Raw genomic sequence first — 19,162 nt, 5'->3', positions numbered from 1 at the left:
GTTGGATCATCATTAACTTTAAGCACTAGGTTTGCAACCCAATTCTGAGCATTCTCACCGTTGGGAATTTAAAAATCATGTCTGAGCTTAGAGGAATACCCTTCGCATTGTATCCTTTTATTTTCCTCCAAAAACCCAAAACTGTCTCGGTAAAACTATGATCTCAGATTCGTTAAATGTTGGATTGTAGTCAAATTTGGATATGTTGTTCAAAATTCAATTGCGCACACTTTCACCATTGGGATTTGCAAGATAATATTCGTGGAGGGAGAAAAAGGAATCTCATGAAGATAGTACAAATGGAGACTTCAATCCCTTCTCATTCTCTTTCACGTTTGGGAACCCTATCAGAGCAACCAGAGAAATCTCAGGAACTTGTTAGAGATGTCTCTATCACTATCGGAAGACACGTGAGCCCGCTTAAAGGTAAGGGATGAGTTATTCACAATTGGGAATTAGTGAGAACATGTGTAGGGATCCTTAGAGTATTAAATTAGGATTTTATTTTGGGATGTTTATTAAATTGTAATTTTTTTCTTTATGATTATAAATAAAATATTGATGTTCTAATGAGAATTGTTTGATAAATTTTGCTCTTGATATTTGTATATTTTGACCTATGATTTTGATATAATTGTGTAATATTATTTGAGGGGTTTTACTTCATAGGTTGTGATAGTCTTTTGTATAAATTGTTATATTGAAGATATGAAATGATGATTCAAATTGTAAGTATGTGGTGAATTGAACATGTGATGAATGATGGAATACATGTATATTGAGATGTGTATTGTGTTGTGAGCTATGAATTATGCAATCACACAACTGTAAGACCCTTTAAGGGCGACCAGTTTTGCGCGATAAGTATTGTGATGGGATCCATTGTGGGAACCCGACGAGTTTAATTACAAGCGCGACGAGTTAAAATGATTTTGAAAATAATTGAGTAGTTGTGTGTATTCCATAGTTCATGGGTAAAGTGTGTATGATTCATGAGGTGTGATAATATGTTATTTTGAGATTATAACATTGTGATTGAAATCGACTGTATGTGATAAATTGAGTATGCACGTGATTGAGATGTTGTGTGCATTGAGTTGTAAACTGTGAATTGTACAATCACACGACTATAAGATCCTTTAAGGGCGACGAGTTAATGCTAAGTCTCTTTAAGGGCAATGAGTTAATGCTACGACCCTTAAAGGGCGACGAGTTAATGCTAAGACCCTTAAAGGGCGACGAGTTAAAAATATTTGAGAATAATTGAGGAGTCATGTGTTTTGTACAGTTCATAGATAAAGTCTGTGTTCTAAAATGTTTTCTGGGTTGGACTTGAATCAGGAGGGAGAGGCCTTGACGGACTCTTCGGAGTGTAGGCCTTGGGGGTTACCCTGTTTGAGTGCTTCTTTAAGCCTGTGTCGATCCCACATGGTTGGAGCATTCTTGCAAAACACTGTGACCCTGACTGGTCTCCCTATGATATTACCTAGTGAGAGTGACTTGACTTACTAGTGTGTGGTTTGTCTTGTCGTGTACTCCTAGGCGCCTGACGAGGTTTTTCACTGACATGGTACCACATTACATATAGGATTGAGTCTTAGTGTATCTGCTGCATAACGCTTGTGTATTGTTCTATATTGATTGATTTGATGATATGGTGTTTTGACTATTGAGTATGTGAATGATGTGAAAACGAATGAGACGTGTGGTGAAATAACGTGAGTTATGCTCAAGTAAATTGTATTTTGTTATATAATATTTATAGTCTTATTTTTCTCTATTAGTTAGGAATGTGATAACTCACTCTCTCTATTGTTTGTGTTTGGATCCTCTGATGATCTTGAACTTTGTGTTCGGGGGAGCAGATAACTAGGTGAATTACTTTAAGGAACCTTGTACTGAAGGACATCGGGACACAATGCTCTGATAGGATGTGACATTAGGGTATAAGTTATTATATTAATTGTATGAGGTCTTGGAAAAACTTGTTTTGAGCCGAAATAATTTATTAATTATTTGAACAAGCTTTATTATGGTGTTAGAAAAGTGAATGTGAGCCTTTTACCCTTTTGAAAGTCTTGTATTTAAATGTATTTTAAAAACTTTTAATTAAATTTGATCTCTTATTTCTTTTATATATATATATATATATATATATATATATATATATATATATATATATATATATATATATATATATATATATATATATATATATATATATATATATATATGTCGGGGTAGAGGGTGTCATACACGCAAGATTGGCTGAAAGGAACATCTTTTTCAATGTTTACTGATGAGGACTTTAAAGAGCTAAGCAAGGTAAGTTAATATTAATGTTCTACATATTTTTGTTATGCTTTAATAATAAATTTTAGAAAGTAACAAAATATTTTTCTATTTGCAGCTATGTTGTCTCCACACGAAGGAACTTCATTGATCGTTGTTATTAATCTTGATGATTGAAAGGAACATTAGGTAAAAAAATATTAATTGAGTGTAATTACTATTTGTATTTACCTTTGTCAGATTGGTTAATGTTGTTGTCTTGTATGGTGATTTTGATTGCGGTCCATGTATATTTCAGGGTAATGAGATTTACAAGCAGAAAAAGTTTAAGGAAGCTAGAGACCGCAATTCCAGGAGCATTGTCTTATCACCAACAATTGTTAATCAATAGGACTAAATTTTTTTAAGACTTTCAATGTTTTGTTAGTTTTTTTAGTTCATCTTCTGTCCAAGTATATTGATTAGTGAGATTGTGGAATTTTATAACCTGCATGTATGTTGTTAACATGGAATTGTTTATAGTTCAGTTCAATTTTTTAATTTAAAAATTGTAATTGAACTGTTTCTAATGACTGAATTGAACTGTTTTTCTCCAACAAATAGTTCGGTTCAGTTATTAAGAATTGTTTGTACAATTGAGTTTAGTCTGGGGCAAAAACTAGATTAAACTGAACTGAACTTTGGTCACCCCTAGTATTTGTGGGGTTCAAGCTATTTTTTTTACGGAGTATCCACTGACTTTATTGATGACTAATCTTTGTTGGGAAACCTGATTGATCACCTATAGTGGGGTTCTTCCTTCCTAACCATATATATATACTTATATTATTTTTTGGGTACAATTAATTTTTTTTTTGAAACCAGCAAACTTTGATTACACATTACTGCTTCATAACTTTCAATCCTATAATCAAGTAAGACTCTAATTACAATTTAGGTGTGAGTCATATTCCTCATTATTTTTATTGGGTTTCTTATTCCTATTAACGTTTTCTTTTTCTTTAACTTTCCTATTACGTTCATATTCCAGAGTAAAGGAATATTAAAGATTTAATGTGAAGAAGACTTTTAAAAGGCTATCAGGTCAGGCTAGCCTTTTAAAAAGGCCAGACCAAGTCAAAATAAAAGCCTTTGATAGGCTATAGGTCAGCCTCAGGCCTAAAAAATTCATCGTAGGCTAGGCTCAGGCCTTTTAAAGTCTGACCTGACCTGGCCTATTCCCACCCCTATCTCCAATTCGACTCTTCCCTATAAGAGGACCTCACCAAGCTGGTTGAAGATCTCTTCTCATGATGTCAGAAATCTAAACCCCTTTTGCTCTTTTTTTCTCTCATTTTTCTAGTGTTGCCATTCTTTTTTATGCTTAAAAACTGTTGACTGTTAATCAAAAAATTATTGTTTTTATGTTTCTTTTGTAATGTGGAGATTTTTTATGTCAAAAATCTAAACCCTTTTTGTTTTTTTTCCCTACTTGAGTTTATGTTAGTGTTGCACTTCTTCTTTGATGCTTGAAAGTTGTGGTTGTTAACTGAAAAATGATGGGTTCTTTTAATATGAGGATTGTTGATGTGTCTTTTACTTTGTTATACGTGTATGCACTTAGGGTTTAATGATTGTTCTTTCAATATTGTATTATCTTAATAAAATTAGCTTAAGCATATGCCAAATTTAAGGTTTTATGTGGCAGTTGTGGTTGTGATTTTGTGGCAATCCTTGATATTGCGAAAAATTGAAGACAAGGGTTGATGTGGCTACAATTGATATCATAATGCAATCAACGATGTTCCCTAAAACTACAACCTACCAATTTTTGAAAACTTGGCCTTGTGTATTTAGTTGTTAACTTGGTATTACATTCTAAAGTTGTATTGAACATAACAGGTAATGACTATGGCTTTTAGTTTTGATTGTTTGTTACTATGTTAATGATATGTTGGTGTAGGTATGAATTCTGTTGCTTTTGTTGAGTGGTGTTTTGAATTTCACAAGTGGAGGAGAACATCTGCAAGTTTGCCAAGAAAGGTCTTACTCCCTCTCACATTGGTGTTATTCTTCATGACTCTCATGGAATTGCTCAGGTGAAGAGTGTCACTGGAAGCAAGATTCTTCGTATATTGAAGGCTCACAGTATGCTTTTCCCTTGTTGTTGGTTATTACATTATGTAGCTTTTAGAAGAATCTGACAAGTGAAATGTTTTTCTCTTGTTTAGGGCTTGCTCCTGAAATTTCGAAAGATTTGTATCACCTCATCAAGAAGGTTGTTTATATTAGGAAGCACTTGGAGAGGAACAAGAAGGACAAGGATTCTAAATTCAAGTTAATTTTGGTTGAGAGTAGGATTCACCGACTTGCCCATTACTATAAGAAGACAAAGAAGCTTCCACCTGTGTGGAAATAGTAAGTATTCAACTTTTATCTTCTCTGTAGAGTACATGAGTTTTGTGGTTTTAGATGTGCTCTTGATCAGGGTAAACATACAAACTTATCATTCCTGTTATTCCTTTCCTTGTGGTAAATACCTAATTTTTTTTCATAATGATATGGTTGTTTTTGGCATATCTTCGCCTTCAATTTCTATAACTTTTTCATAGTTGCCAAGTGTTTTTAAATTTTTTATCACTAATGTTTTGTTTAAATATTTTATCTTTAGAATATGGTGGATTTATGATGGATTTCAATTTAGTTAACAAGTATTGCTTACTTTTAATCTTTGCACCAAAATTCCTACCATGTTTGAACAATGTATTTGCAGCCTGAAACATCTGTGTATTATTTTAATTGGCAAATTATTATTAGTTATCAGTATAGATCTGTCATCAATTAGTGGTTGCGGTTTTCCATCTTGATTATCATTATTATTAGCTAAAGTGTTTAAGTTAACCTATTGTTTGTTTATTTTTCTTGGTTTTCTAATACTTGTTTGGATTATCTTCTATTACAGTGAATCAACAACTGCCAACATCTCTTGTCGCTTAGAGTGAAACGTTCTTATGCTAGAAGTCTTCCATCTATCTATGTACTTTTTTATAAGCAAATTTATTTCTTTAATGTAATGATTTTTGAAGTTTTGGATTCTTGTTAAAACTCTTTTCCAATGGTAGTTTTGAAGATGGATTTTGTTTTTATTATCGATTACTTGCCATTCTTCTTTCTACCTCATGATAATTTAAGTTTAGTTTTGGAGTGATGTTTCTACGACATTCATTATTATGCCATGAAAATTTTAGAAGCCTAGATACAGGATTCTTGTTTTGCAACTTGGATAACACTAATAGTAAATATGACGATTTTTATAAATTGAGATACATAGGATTAAGAAACAAGATACACTACTAAAAAAATAAGTTTTAACATCGCCCTATTTAACATCGGTTATTTGAAAACCGATGACGTTAACATCTGTTATTTGAAAACCGATGTTGTAAGTGCTTAACCACATCGGTTTTCAAATAACCGATGTTAATATAAACTTTTTTTTAATTATTTATATATTTTTAAAAAAATCATATATTGCGTTATTAATTATATTTTAATTTAAAAAATAAAATAATTAATAAAAAATAATAAATTCAAAAGGTAAGCATTTAAAAATTAAACTAAATTTTTAAAATAAATTTCGTAATTTTAATTTTATTATTTCATTATTATCATTTAAATATAACACACATTTATATAAATTATTTGATATTAGTTAATTTGAAAAAAAAAACTGATTTTAATAATAGAGTTTAACTTTTATAGAATTTTTATAGAATGCTGGTAAAAATAATTATATCGTAAAAAATTAAAATTTATTATTAATATATTTTTATTTAATTATTATATTTGAAAAAAATGATATTTTTATTATTTTTAAACAAATTTTTTAGAACAAAAATAAAAATATTTTCATGAGACACGAAAATTATGTTTTAAGTCTTTAAATATAGAGTTAATTATAATCCACATGTAATTTATTTTTATTATATTTGTCATTTTTTTAAATATTTTTGACCTCATTTGTTAATTATGTGAATTTTTTGTTAATAAATTTAATAAAAAAATTATTTAGGAAAGAAGAAACAAAGAAAAAGAATTATATTTAAATAGTGATGAATATTTTTTGTCAAAATTTATTTTAATACTCAATTAAATATATTTTTTTTAGATTTACTTAATAAAACTTTAGATTTTAATTCACGAACTAAGTTTGAGAACATGAATAGCATATTAGGTCTGGTAACCACGACACACTCAAATTTAGTATGATTATCATTTATGAAATGATTATCACCGAGTTCTTATTATAAAAAAGTCATCCTTATTAATATTTAATATTGTATTAAAACAAATTTAAAATCACTAGTTAAATTAAAACAATCTTATCAATTGATTTATATACTTAGTAGCAAACAAAAATTGCTACAATTTTTTTATAATATCAATTAATTGAAAAATATTTTGATATAATTTTTAATATAATTATTACAGAAATTTACGATACTATAACTTACTGTCAAAAAAGTCATAGAATGTATGCATACATTATTTATTTGATTAAAAATTATTTTTCGTTCATCTATTTTTTAAAATTCATGATTTTAGTTTTTTTATTATTTAATTAAAATATTTTATCTTTTATTTTTAAAAATTCATAATTTTAACTCTTTTATTCTTTAATTGAGATATTTCATTTTTTATTTTAATAAAAAAAATTATTTTAATTTTAATTTTTTAGAAGTAAAAGACAAACTATCTTAATTAAATGAAATGATCAATGATTAAAATTACAAATTTTTTAAAAATAAAATATCTTAATTAAAAAATAAAAATTAAATTATGGATTTATAAAAATAAGAACAGTGTATCTTTATAAAAATTAAATTATACCAAATGCATTTTTTAAGCTTCATGTATCTTTATTTGCAAAAACGTGATACATTTTGTCCAGGGCCCACTTTTTTAAGCTGGTTGGTTAAAATAATATTATATTTCCTATCAAAACTAAAATGCATTAGATTTATATTGTGAAGCATAGAGGTACGTAACGTATCATTTCCATTTTACATTTTAGCAAATGAATAAATAATATTATATGCTTTTTTACCAAATGAGAAGCGTACTGGACGAGCATTTGTCATTAAGGTCATATAAACCCTAAACCCCCTTTCTTGCAATTGCTGGCACCAATTTCTGCATTTTCTCAAGGTAAGCCCAAAACCTAAACCTATCATAGTTCATTTTATTGCTTTTTAATTTTCTTGCTTTTCAAAAGAAAATGTGTTATTCTTTTTTGTTGAAATGTTGAATTGCTGAAATGCTGAAAATGTGATTTTCTTGATGAATGAAATAAGAGAATGGCATAAAAGGAATATATACCTGCTTGAGTTGAGAGCGAGATAAGTTGGAGAGAGCAAAGAATTTGGTTGCATCATTTCCAGGAAATGGAGAATGAAATGAAGCGAAGTAGCAAAACCTGAGTCGGCCAAGTTGAACCAGTCCTCGTAAGTCTTCTCAAATTAAGACTATGTTTAGATTAATTTTTTTATAAGAGAAAAATTAATGAATGAAATAAGTTAAAAACCTTTTAATATTAATTACATTCTCTAACAAATATTTTTTAATTTATACGTAAGTTAATTTTAACAAAAAAATATTTCATTTTTTCTTATATTCTTCAATTATAAATGTTTATGAAAATAACTATTCGAATTAATAGTAGAATTTAAGCTATCAGAAAAAGTCATTTTAATTTTTATATCACTTGAAAGAAATGAAAGTCCAAGTATAAAAGTGATTAAAAGGGACACTGTGTATCTGCATATTTTTCTTTCCCCTGTTTCGGAAAATACTAGTTGCTCGTTGCTATCCATAATCCATGGGCTACATGCATGCATCATAGTCTGCTACAAATTGCCCATTAATTTTGACTCCCATATGACATGAATCACATGAATTTATGGGTTTTTCAAATGAAGATACTATGCTTTTTGAAAGAAATCCTTGATTGGTAATGATATAAAACTTTGAACTGAGGCATTAAAACCATCTATGCATAAAGCTCTACATGGTCTATGTTCCTCCAATATGTCAATCAGCCCGTACCAGGGGTCCATTTTATTAATTAAAACATACCTCTCTAATCTTGAGAAAGAGATATTATGTATAATAATAGTTCCACCCAAACAATAGTTTAACTATTTAGAGTAAGATAATTTTTTGTAATGTCTTATTTTTTAATACGTGGTTTTATTATTAAAAATACTCCAATGATAATTTAACTAATTCCGTTTTTATTTTAACTTTTCTTATAATACTAGTTATTTATAGTCTTAAATTAATTAATTCTAATTATATATTTACGTTAAGTTTTCTTATTCTCTTCAAATCTCGATTGTTTTTCATTCTAAAATTGATATCTTTTAAATTTATTTTTACAAATAAAACTAATGCATGTTGTTTTAAAAAAGGCCCACTCTCTTTATAAATAAATGACACATAATTTTTAATTTTTATTTTAAATTTAAATTAATTTCGTTTTTTTAAAACTTCAATATATTTTAATATTTTATATTAATTAAGTGTGGTGTTCTTTTAATTTTTAAATATTTTTAAAATTTTATTATATTTAAAAATTTGGATAATACGTAAAATACTTTTTAATTAGCACTACTGTTGTCAAGAACTTGGATTATGTGTAGCTGCATATTTTTCTTTCCCCTGCATACTTGGACTCCCATGGTTTTGCGCCAACTAGTGCTATTTTTCTTTTCTTTTTGTTTCTTCATATATTGTAAGAGTCAGCACGGACTCTCGTTGGTGCCTTCGGGAAATGATTGTTATGCCCTTCCTATGCTTATGCTAATCATGGTTGGTTTGGTTGTAATTTGTCATATTGGCTGAAAATAAATAAAATTTTGTTTTTTATTTGGGGATAGGATACTAAGAAATAATGTCTCTTACTTCACTACATTGAGACTAATCTTCCTTCATGACAGAGACTAATATCCATTCATCATACATGATTATAACTTATTCAAGAGATTTTACATAGGAAAAAAACATCATTTTTTTGTTAAATAAATTATTCTTCCATATCAATACATTAATTGAGAACTTATAGCGTCAATCCCTCAGGTTAAACAAAATTATATATGTTTAACAACTTGAAACATTTCTAATCCTTTGGATATTATTATATATCAATGACCATAATGAAAACCAATAAGAGAATGTAAACTATCTTTCATTATGAGTGTTGATTGGTCCAAAATGAACCTGGATGACAAATTTGGAGTGAGCTAACTAATTGTATGTCTAAAATGGACCGCAATTTGTTCAAAGTAGATTATTGACTAGTCTAAAATATATACCAAACACTTGCCTAAAATATGTTGTAAGATTGAGATCTAAATTCTTTTTAAAATATGTTTATCATGGTTTTTTGGTATTGTGAACGTGAACATGTGACATTTTTTTGTGCGAATGAAGATTTAATGAAGATAGTTGGATATCAGAATAAGGATTATATTCAATTAACATGACTATTGTGTGACTGAAACTAATGAATGCTTGCAGTGATCCTGAAATTATGTTGCTCTATTTGTGGATTTTTCCATAAATGATTTTTCCATAAATTATGCTAGCCACATTAGTAAGAGTTTGGGTGCAAACAACACTGTATCCTTTCCGCCATATTATCCTTTATTCTTCTTCAGAGTTTGAGTGTAGCATTCATATTGATATCTGTTTTTTGGAATGATGATTAATGTAGGTGTTCATTCAGTTATTTCTTTGATTCTTGCTTTCATTTTGGACCGTGCTGCTCATCATCACAGGTACAAATGTTTGTTACCAATGAATATTTTTATTACGTGTTCACTGCCATTAATGACAATTGATATATGCTATATAAATTGTGTTCATGATGAGTGAACCTTAGATTCTCGTTTGAGATTGGATGCAATGATTCTTGCAGACAGTTTGCATTAGTCATTGTATTTAATCTTGAATTATCCGTTTGGACAGTTTGGGGAGACTAATATTTTTATGGTAGATTCATGTGTTAAGGTTAAAATTATTTTGTTTAATTTGATGAAATTTTGGTAATGCATTTCTAGCTGTTCTCTGGGTGCATACTTGATTATCGGAAAATTAATTTCACCGATTTCATGTTGTGTACTTGGAGACTAATGCGAAATGCTGCCAAAATTTTGTAAAATTTAACAAAATAGAATTAACCCTGATGTATGAAGCTACCATAAAAGACGGTCTTCCCAAATGGGATAGGGCCACACCTATAATAAAAAAGTGAGATTTTCATGCATCGAATAACTTTGAGAGTATGACCGAGTTATTACTTAGATGGATCGAAGTTGGATGAATGAAAGTCGCATCAGTCCAGAATATGAGGAAGGCGTCGAGCAGTTCTTACAATTTGCTTCAGAAAGAGGTCAACCGGATGAAGATGGAAAATATTATTGTCCTTGCATCAATTGTTTGAACGGAAGACGACAAATACTAGATGACATACGAAAGCATTTGTTGTGTGATGGAATTAAGAGGAATTATACGACGTGGATATGACATGGTGAAATGACAGACATGCAGAGTGGGTAGCAATCCGAACCGTTTGATGTAGAAATGGGAGATCGCTTGGAGGATATGATTCGTAACCTTGGACAAGAGTCTTTTCAGCAAGCACATGCCCCTATGTATGATACATTACAAACTGATTCAAAGAAACCTTTGTATCCGGGGTGCAAGAATTCGTTGACGCTGTTGTCGGTGGTTTTAAGTCTGGTTAATATCAAAACCAGATATGGGTAGAGTGACAAAAGTTTTAGTTCACTGCTTCAAGTAGTGCACGACATGCTTCCAGAGGAAAACACATTGCCTAAAAGTTACTATCAAGCAAAGAAAATATTGTGTCCCATTGGTATGGAGTATCAGAAGATTCATGCTTGCCCGAATGACTGCATATTATACAGACATCAATTTCAAGAAATGTCGAAATGCCCTAGGTGTGGGGTATCACGGTACAAACTCAAGGATGATGAGGAGTGTAGTAGTGATGAAAACTCAAACAAAGGCCCCCCAGCGAAGGTGTTGTGGTATCTTCTGATCATTCCAAGGTTTAAGCGTCTGTTTGCTGATGGAGACGACGCAAAAGACCTTACATGGCATGCAAATGGGAGAAACTGTGATGAAATGCTTTGTCATCCGGCTGATTCCTTGCAATGGAAAAAGATAGATCGTTTGTATCCGGATTTTGGCAAAGAGGCAAGAAATCTTAGGCTTGGACTGGCCACTGATGGAATGAATCCATATGGCAGTTTAAGCACGCAACACAGTTCGTGGCCAGTTTTGCTAGTGATTTACAATTTGCCTCCTTGGTTGTGTATGAAACGAAAATACATGATGTTGTCTATGATGATAACGGGCCCAAGACAGCCAGGAAATGACATCGATGTTTATCTCAATCCCTTGATTGAAGACCTTACAAAGTTGTGGGACGAAGGAGTTTTAGTGTTTGATGGGTTTCGAAATGAGACATTTAATTTGCGTGCAATGCTTTTTTGTACCATTAATGATTTTCCAGCATATGGGAATTTAAGCGGTCACAGTGTTAAGGGTCATTGTGCATGCCCCATCTGTGAAGAAGACACAAGCTACATACAACTGAAACATGGAAGAAAAATAGTGTACACTAAGCATCGACGCTTTCTTAAACCTTATCATCCTTACTGACGATTGAAAAAAGCATTTAATGGAAGTCAAGAGCATGAAAATGCACCGGTACCGTTGACTGGTGACCAGATTTTCCAGCGGGTTCAACACCTAAATACAATATTTGGAAAGATCCAAAAGAAGGACAAAAATAAGACTTGCATATGGAAGAAAAGGTTGACTTTGTTTGATCTTCCGTACTGGGTTGATCTAGATGTTAGACATTGTATTGATGTTATGCATGTGGAGAAAAATGTATGTGATAGTCTCATTGGGACGCTCCTTAACATTCACGGCAAGACGAAAGATGGTTTGAATACTCGCCAAGATCTAGCGGAGATGGGTATCTGAGCGTCGTTACATCCAAGGTCTGATGGTAGAAAAATATACTTGCCTCCAGCTTGTCATACTTTGTCCAGAAAGGAAAAGATCAGTTTTTTTCAGTGCCTACGACGGGTCAAAGTTCCACAACCATTCACAACATTCCTTTGCTACATGATCAAGTCAAGGTTGGTGTTGAGGAGATTAGAGATGCAGATGCTCTCATTCCTGTACCCACTAAAGTGGTTAAGGTCATAGGATAGGCTCTTAACACATTCCTTGCTTGGCCGACACATCTTGTCAAGCGTTTATCAGAACAGGTATTTTAGTGTCATTAAATGCTTATTTTTCCAATTAAAATGTTTAGTGTGATTAAATTATGTCAATTAATTATGTTGGATAAACAGGGAGCTGTGGGACCCGCGAAACCTGCAGATAGGCCGGATGATGAGGTCGATGATCCGCTATATCTAATGACATTGACCATCCCACAGCTTTTTCTGAAGCCATTGCAGGTTATGTGGGATGCTACCTTGTTTGGCCTATTTAATAAAAACTTCCCCTTGTACATAAAGCATGAAGATCTGTCTGAAATTGCACACGGTGGTCAATGTCTCAGCATATCTGTTATACAGTTGTGGATTCTGTAAGTCAATTTAGATTATTGTTAATTACCTAATTTATTGTTTTACCTTTATGCATAATTTACTTTATGTTAACAACAATAGGCATATGACTGAGACAAGTATGCGAGCCGGGAATATCAATGTGTATGGATTCCTCGAGCCACAGTCTATCCAGAGATCTGGCCAATCATAATTTGAATCAGAAAATTACATTAAGAATTGGATGCAAAATTCAAAATGGGATGTGTACCTAGGAGCCTACCTGAATGGGTAACTTAAACTCAACAAATGAATTTAAATAATGTATAATAGTATAATAACCTATATTGGTCTCCACTGCAGTGCACATTGGCAAATGGTCGTCATTTTGCCTAAGGAAAATATTGTCATTTGGTTTTGTTCGTTGCATAATAAGCCAGACAACTACCTTTAAGGCATTATTAATAGGTCAGTGTTGTTTTTCAATACATTTGCATTAGCATTAGTCAGGTAAATCAAAATTTTAAATGTACAATAAGAATCTATGTTTGTATTCAATAGTGCTTTGAAAGGACTTGACGATACTCAACAAAGTAAATCCAAGTCTCCTGCTAGGTGGATTGTTGTTAAAGTAAGTTATTTAAACAATATGTTTTTACTTATATTTTAGTACTGTGTAGACTAATTTGTACTGAACGTTGCATATCTAAATTTCATAATGTATTTAGTGTAATAGACAAAAAGGAAGCACTGAGTATGGGTATTACGTCATGCACTAGATGTCAACTATAATCTTAGGAAATTTCCCGAATAATTGGGAAATGGTAATTTTTAATTCACCAAATTTCATATTATTATGATTGCTAATATATTATTAACTTATGTTTTATTATATCATGCAGTATTTCACTGATCCTAGACCATTAGAACTAGAAAGATTGAAGGCGCTTCGCAACCAGTGGGCAAAGTACTATTTGAAAGTGAAAAATGAAACTTAAGATGTTTAGACAATTTTGTAATTGTAGTTTATATTTACTTAATTTACAATTCATGTCTCAACATTAAATATGTTTTAAATTCATAGTAATTAGTAAATTTCTCATTAAATTTTCTGGTAAAAACTGTTTTAAAACGGAATGAAAATTATATGTTGTGTGGTTTGATTTTAAAATTTGCAGGTTATTTTTGGAATTTATTGAAAAAACAGACATAATGTTAAACAAAATTTCTAAAACAACATCGATTTTTAAAAAAACTGATGCGAAATGTTACTTACAACATTACCTCAACATTTTTTAACATCGATTTTTTAAAAAACTGATGTCGTAAGTGACATTTAACATCAGTTTTTTTAAAACCAATTTTGTAAGTAACATTTCACATCAGTTTTTTTAAAAACCGATGTGAAATGTCACCTACAACATCAGTTTTTTAAAAATCGATGTGAAATGTCACCTACAACATCGATTATTTTAAAAACCAATGTCAAATGTCACATTTAACATCGGTTATTTTAAAAATCGATGTTAAATGTCACTTACAACATCGGTTTTTAAAAAAACCGATGTTGATTTATAGATTTATAACTTTTTTTTTCATAATTCATATCATATAACATCGCCTATTTAAATAACCGATGTTAAATATCACTTACAACATCAGCTTTTTAATAAACCGATGTGAAATGTTACTTATAACATCAATTTTTTAAAAATCGATGTCACATGTCACATTTAACATCGGTTATTTAAAAAACCGATGTTAAATGTCACTTACAACATCGGTTTTTTTAAAAACCGATGTTGATATATAGATTTATAACTTTTTTTTTTCATAATTCTTATCATATAACATCGTTTATTTAAATAACCGATGTTGTATTTATTAGTTAACATCGGTTTTGAAAAACTAATGTTAACGATACTACTTTCCACATCGGTACTTTCAACATCAATTAATAACCGATGTTGAAAGTCTTAAATAACCGATGTTGAAACCTTATTTTCTAGTAGTGATAATAAGAACATGGCAATGCAAGTGTAGTGTTTCATCATTTATTTCGTTATTTTTGTTTCGTTTGCATTGGTATAAAGCTGAAAATGGTAATAAATGACCATTTTATTTTTTCAAATTTTACATCATCCTTAACTTATTAAAGGATATAAGGGTAGTAGGAGAATTAAGAAACTATAACAATATATTTTCCAAACAATGAAATGAAATCTTTGTTCCATGATCCATTAAGTACTAACACTATTGTAAAATCCATCTCTTGTAAAATAGTAATTATTGCTTAGATCACTCCAATATTTCAAACATGGAATTGTTTCATACTTCAATGTTTGAATGAGAACATTAGACATCACAACATCGTAGTTGGAAATGATGTTTCCAATAGTTGAACCTTGCAGTCAACACCATAATGACAACAGCTAGAATCAAGTTTGGGTTTCCATGACCTACAAATTTGACACCGAAAGACTGAATATTTGTTCCATTCAATGAACAATTGACTTTTGCAGGATCAATATACCATGCAGGAACAAAACATGGCCCACATTGACTAGTCTACGTCCAAGTATTTAAAATTGTTACATACCCATATTCTAATTTGAGATCACTGGTTAATGATATTGAAGATAATAACAATATACAAATAAAGGGATACACCTTCTTTAGCTTGTGGTCTTAATAATGCAACAGTAAACTACACGATATAATTCCTTTCACTGGATTGACTTGGTTGAATATTCTGTACGATCTTGAAGTGGTAGAAAGAAAAAACTTCAAGATGAATCATGATGGTAAAACCGACACAAGTAAAAGCTCAAAGATGAATCTTCCATGGTAATTAAGGAGTGTCATGCTAATCTTGCAATAACCAAGTGCTTTCTCAAACGATAAAAATCTTTAACTACTTAGTGATAAGTGTCAAATTGAATAAACTTCTAGTTTATGTTGTCCATTAATTGTCAACCTTGTCTAACAAAGTACATACTGGAGTTGGAAGCATACTTTTCAGCTACTAATGGATGAGCTTCTTGAATTAGCATAGTAATTAATTCCATGTGCCCATCTTCCACATTCACTCTATCTTCAATATTCCGGTGGCCCCTTAGAATTCCATTATGCAAAGTGTTTTGCACGTCTATGGACTTAGTCCCACATTCAAACGCCATGTTTCCAAAATTTGAATGGAAATTCCAAATTGAAGCCATAATTTCAACACGTTAAGCTAACCATGCCAATTGCCAGTGTCATATTTTGTAGTTCTGGGCCAAGAGCATTGCCATTAAATTCAACAAACCATTGTATGTACCATGGAAAACTATAGTAGCAGTTTACTTGCATGTAGCACTTATTTTTTGTTGCCACCTTATATGTCACATTCCGTGTGCACATCTCACTTGTTCATTCTATCATCAACCAATAATTTCCAAAGTCCTTTGTGCCAAACCGCATCTTTGAATGTCTGTTGTCCTCATATTACTGAAAGTTTGGAAAAAAATTTGAAAGGAAAATACTAATTTAATCCATAATTCCACATGGTCCTGTTGAGAATCGCTTAGGCTAGTATCACACAAACAAACACACACACACATATATATATAAAACAAGCCCCATGGCCGGCCAATAGCATTATAACTAAGTTCATCAATAGAAATTCAAGTCATTCATATTTGAATCAACCATGCAAAACTCAAGTTACGGTTCACTGTTAGTGGCTATTATCTTTAGTACCTTCTTTTATGTCTTGTTCCTACAAGGTGTTATTGCTAACACTATGGCCTGATTCCTTGTCAACAAATGAGGAACAAGAGGCTTTGCTTCAAAGCAAACGGGGAGTAGGCCCAACTATCTCAGAATATTGTAAATGGAATGGTATTGTGTGCAATGAAGCTCAAAGTGTTACGGAGATTTCAACTAGGAAATATTTTAATATTTTAATATTCCTCTAATTGAAGCTCATATTCAAAATTTCAATGTGACAACATTCCTAATTTAATCCTCCTAGACCTTAGTGGATTCACTGGATTGAGACTCAAAGGAAAAATCTCCACCGAAATAAGTTTCTTAAAAAGCTTATCTATCTTGATCTGTCCTCTAATTGTCTTCAAGGTGAGTTGCCTAGTTCTCTTTCTAGTCTCACTCAACTTGAGACACTTAATATTTCCAACAACTTTCTTCTTACTGGTGTGATCCCTCCTACTTTGGATCATTTGAAGAATTTAACCCTACTTTCCCTTGACTCAAACCAAATTCAAGGCCACATTCCAGAACAACTAGGGAATTTAAGAGGGTTGGAGCAGTTAACTCTTTCAAATAACTCACTCAGTGGTTCAATCCTTTCTACTTTAAATCACTTGATCCATCTCAAAGTTTTGGATCTTTCTTATAATAAGATTTTTGGTGTTATACCAGAGGGGATATTTGCACTGACAGAACTAACAAATGTTCAACTATCTTGGAATCAAATATCTGGTTCAATTCCATCTAGGATTGGACAAATCCCAAGACTTGGAATTTTAGATATTTCCAACAATCAGCTTGAGGGACCTATTCCATATGGTGTTATGAACCATTGTAGTTATGTGCAGCTAAGAAACAACTCTTTAAATGGAAGCATTCCTCCTCAAATAGGCAATATTTCATATCTAGATCTTAGTTATAATGATCTCACAAGAAATATACCTACGGGACTCTATTATGTGCCTTACCTTAATTTGTCTTACAATTCCTTCAATGAGTCAGATAATAGTTTTTGTGATGTTCCAAAAGACTCATTAATTGGCAATAAGGATTTCCAATATTCACGCTCTTCTTAGTCTTCAAGAGCTGATATGTCTTTAGTAATGATAATAGTCTTTTCTACCTTCAATGGCATGGTCTTTTCAATAGTCCTTGTATGTTGGGGAATTCATGTTTTCTGCCCCCCCCTATAATGAGTTTGGAAATGAGGAAAGAAGAAAGAATGGAGACATGCTTTCAATTTGGAACCATGATGGTAAGATTTCATTTGAAGACATAATTAAGGCCACGAAAGACTTTGATATAAGGTATTGCATAGGAACAGGTGCTTATGGAAATGTGTACAAAACACAACTTCCTAGTGGCAGAATTGTTGCACTGAAAGAGCTTCACAAATCAGAATCTGAAAATCCATGCTTTTACAAGAGCTTTAGCAATGAAGCCAAGATCTTGACAGAAGTTCGCCATCATAACATCATTAGGCTTTATGGCTTTTGTTTGCATAACAAGTGCATGTTTTTGGTGTATGAGTATATGGAAAGGGGAAGCTTATTTTATAACTTGTCTATTGATATGGAAGCTCAAGAGTTGAATTGGAGCAAGAGGATAAATATTGTAAAAGGGATTGCCTATGGCTTGGCTCACATGCACCATGATTGTACTCCACCCATTGTTCATCGAGACATAAGCAGTAACAATATTTTGTTGAACTCGGAGTTACAAGCTTTTGTCTCAGACTTTGGCGCAACAAGACTTCTTGATTATTATTCATCAAATCAAACTCTTCCTGCTGGTACTTAAGGATATGCTGCTCCAGGTAAAGTTTTTTTTTCTTGTTATAGAACCATATATTCAATTTCTTTATAGATAGTTTTTTGTATTAAAATATTGTTGACAACTTACATAATGTTTTATTGGTACATGTAGAATTGGCTTACACCTTGACTGTGACTACAAAATGTGATGTCTTTAGCTTTGGAGTGGTGGTTTTGGAAACAATGATGGGTAGACATCCAACTGAATTGATTTCTTCTTTATCAGAACCATCCATTCAAAACAAGAAGCTAAAAGATATATTGGACTCACGAATTCCACTACTCTTTTCTCGAAAGGATATGCAAGAAATTGTGCTTATTGTAACATTAGCATTAACATGCTTGTGCCCCCACCCAAAATCCAGGCCATCAATGCAGGAAATAGCTAATGAGCTTTTAGTTTCCCAGCCACCATTCGTTTGGCATTTTGATGGCATTTCCATCCACCAACTGATGAAGCAAAAAATATACATAATTGGTAGAAGCTAGGATATATGTGATGATAATTTATGTGATTGCATTATGTGACATATGAGTGTTATCTTTTTTTTCTTTCTTCAACTTATAAGAACATTTATTTCCCTTTTTTTTTGTTTATTATCAAAAGTTTAGAGTTGAGGGAAGGTTGCTTCCATTCTAAAGTCAGGAGGACATTAATCTTAATGAGATTAA

The 19,162-nt window shown here is 31.4% G+C and overlaps 2 protein-coding genes and 1 pseudogene across 2 annotated transcripts; all 3 read left to right on the top strand.

Annotated features, from left to right (window-relative positions):
• Positions 1-1,331: 1,331 nt before the first annotated feature.
• LOC114388666 (40S ribosomal protein S13-like) lies at positions 1,332-5,273 on the top strand (the record flags this gene model as incomplete). Its single annotated transcript, XM_028349319.1, has 5 exons — positions 1,332-1,351; positions 3,520-3,584; positions 4,279-4,419; positions 4,503-4,689; positions 5,234-5,273. Coding segments are annotated over 5 exons (453 nt in total), but the record flags the coding sequence as incomplete, so codon positions are not given.
• A 7,440-nt stretch (positions 5,274-12,713) lies between these two features.
• On the top strand, positions 12,714-13,211 carry LOC114405392. The gene is made up of 2 exons (XM_028367958.1): positions 12,714-12,967; positions 13,050-13,211. The coding sequence occupies exons 1-2, from the start codon at positions 12,714-12,716 to the stop codon at positions 13,138-13,140; spliced, it is 345 nt and encodes a 114-aa protein (XP_028223759.1). The 3' UTR covers positions 13,141-13,211.
• A 4,635-nt stretch (positions 13,212-17,846) lies between these two features.
• On the top strand, positions 17,847-18,979 carry LOC114388591 (annotated as a pseudogene).
• The last annotated feature ends 183 nt before the right edge of the window (positions 18,980-19,162 follow it).

Source organism: Glycine soja, chromosome 1 (genome assembly GCF_004193775.1).
Source record: "Glycine soja cultivar W05 chromosome 1, ASM419377v2, whole genome shotgun sequence".
NCBI lineage: Eukaryota > Viridiplantae > Streptophyta > Magnoliopsida > Fabales > Fabaceae > Glycine > Glycine soja.
The sequence above is the reverse complement of the archived record's forward strand: the minus strand, read 5'-3'. Positions and strand labels throughout refer to the sequence as shown.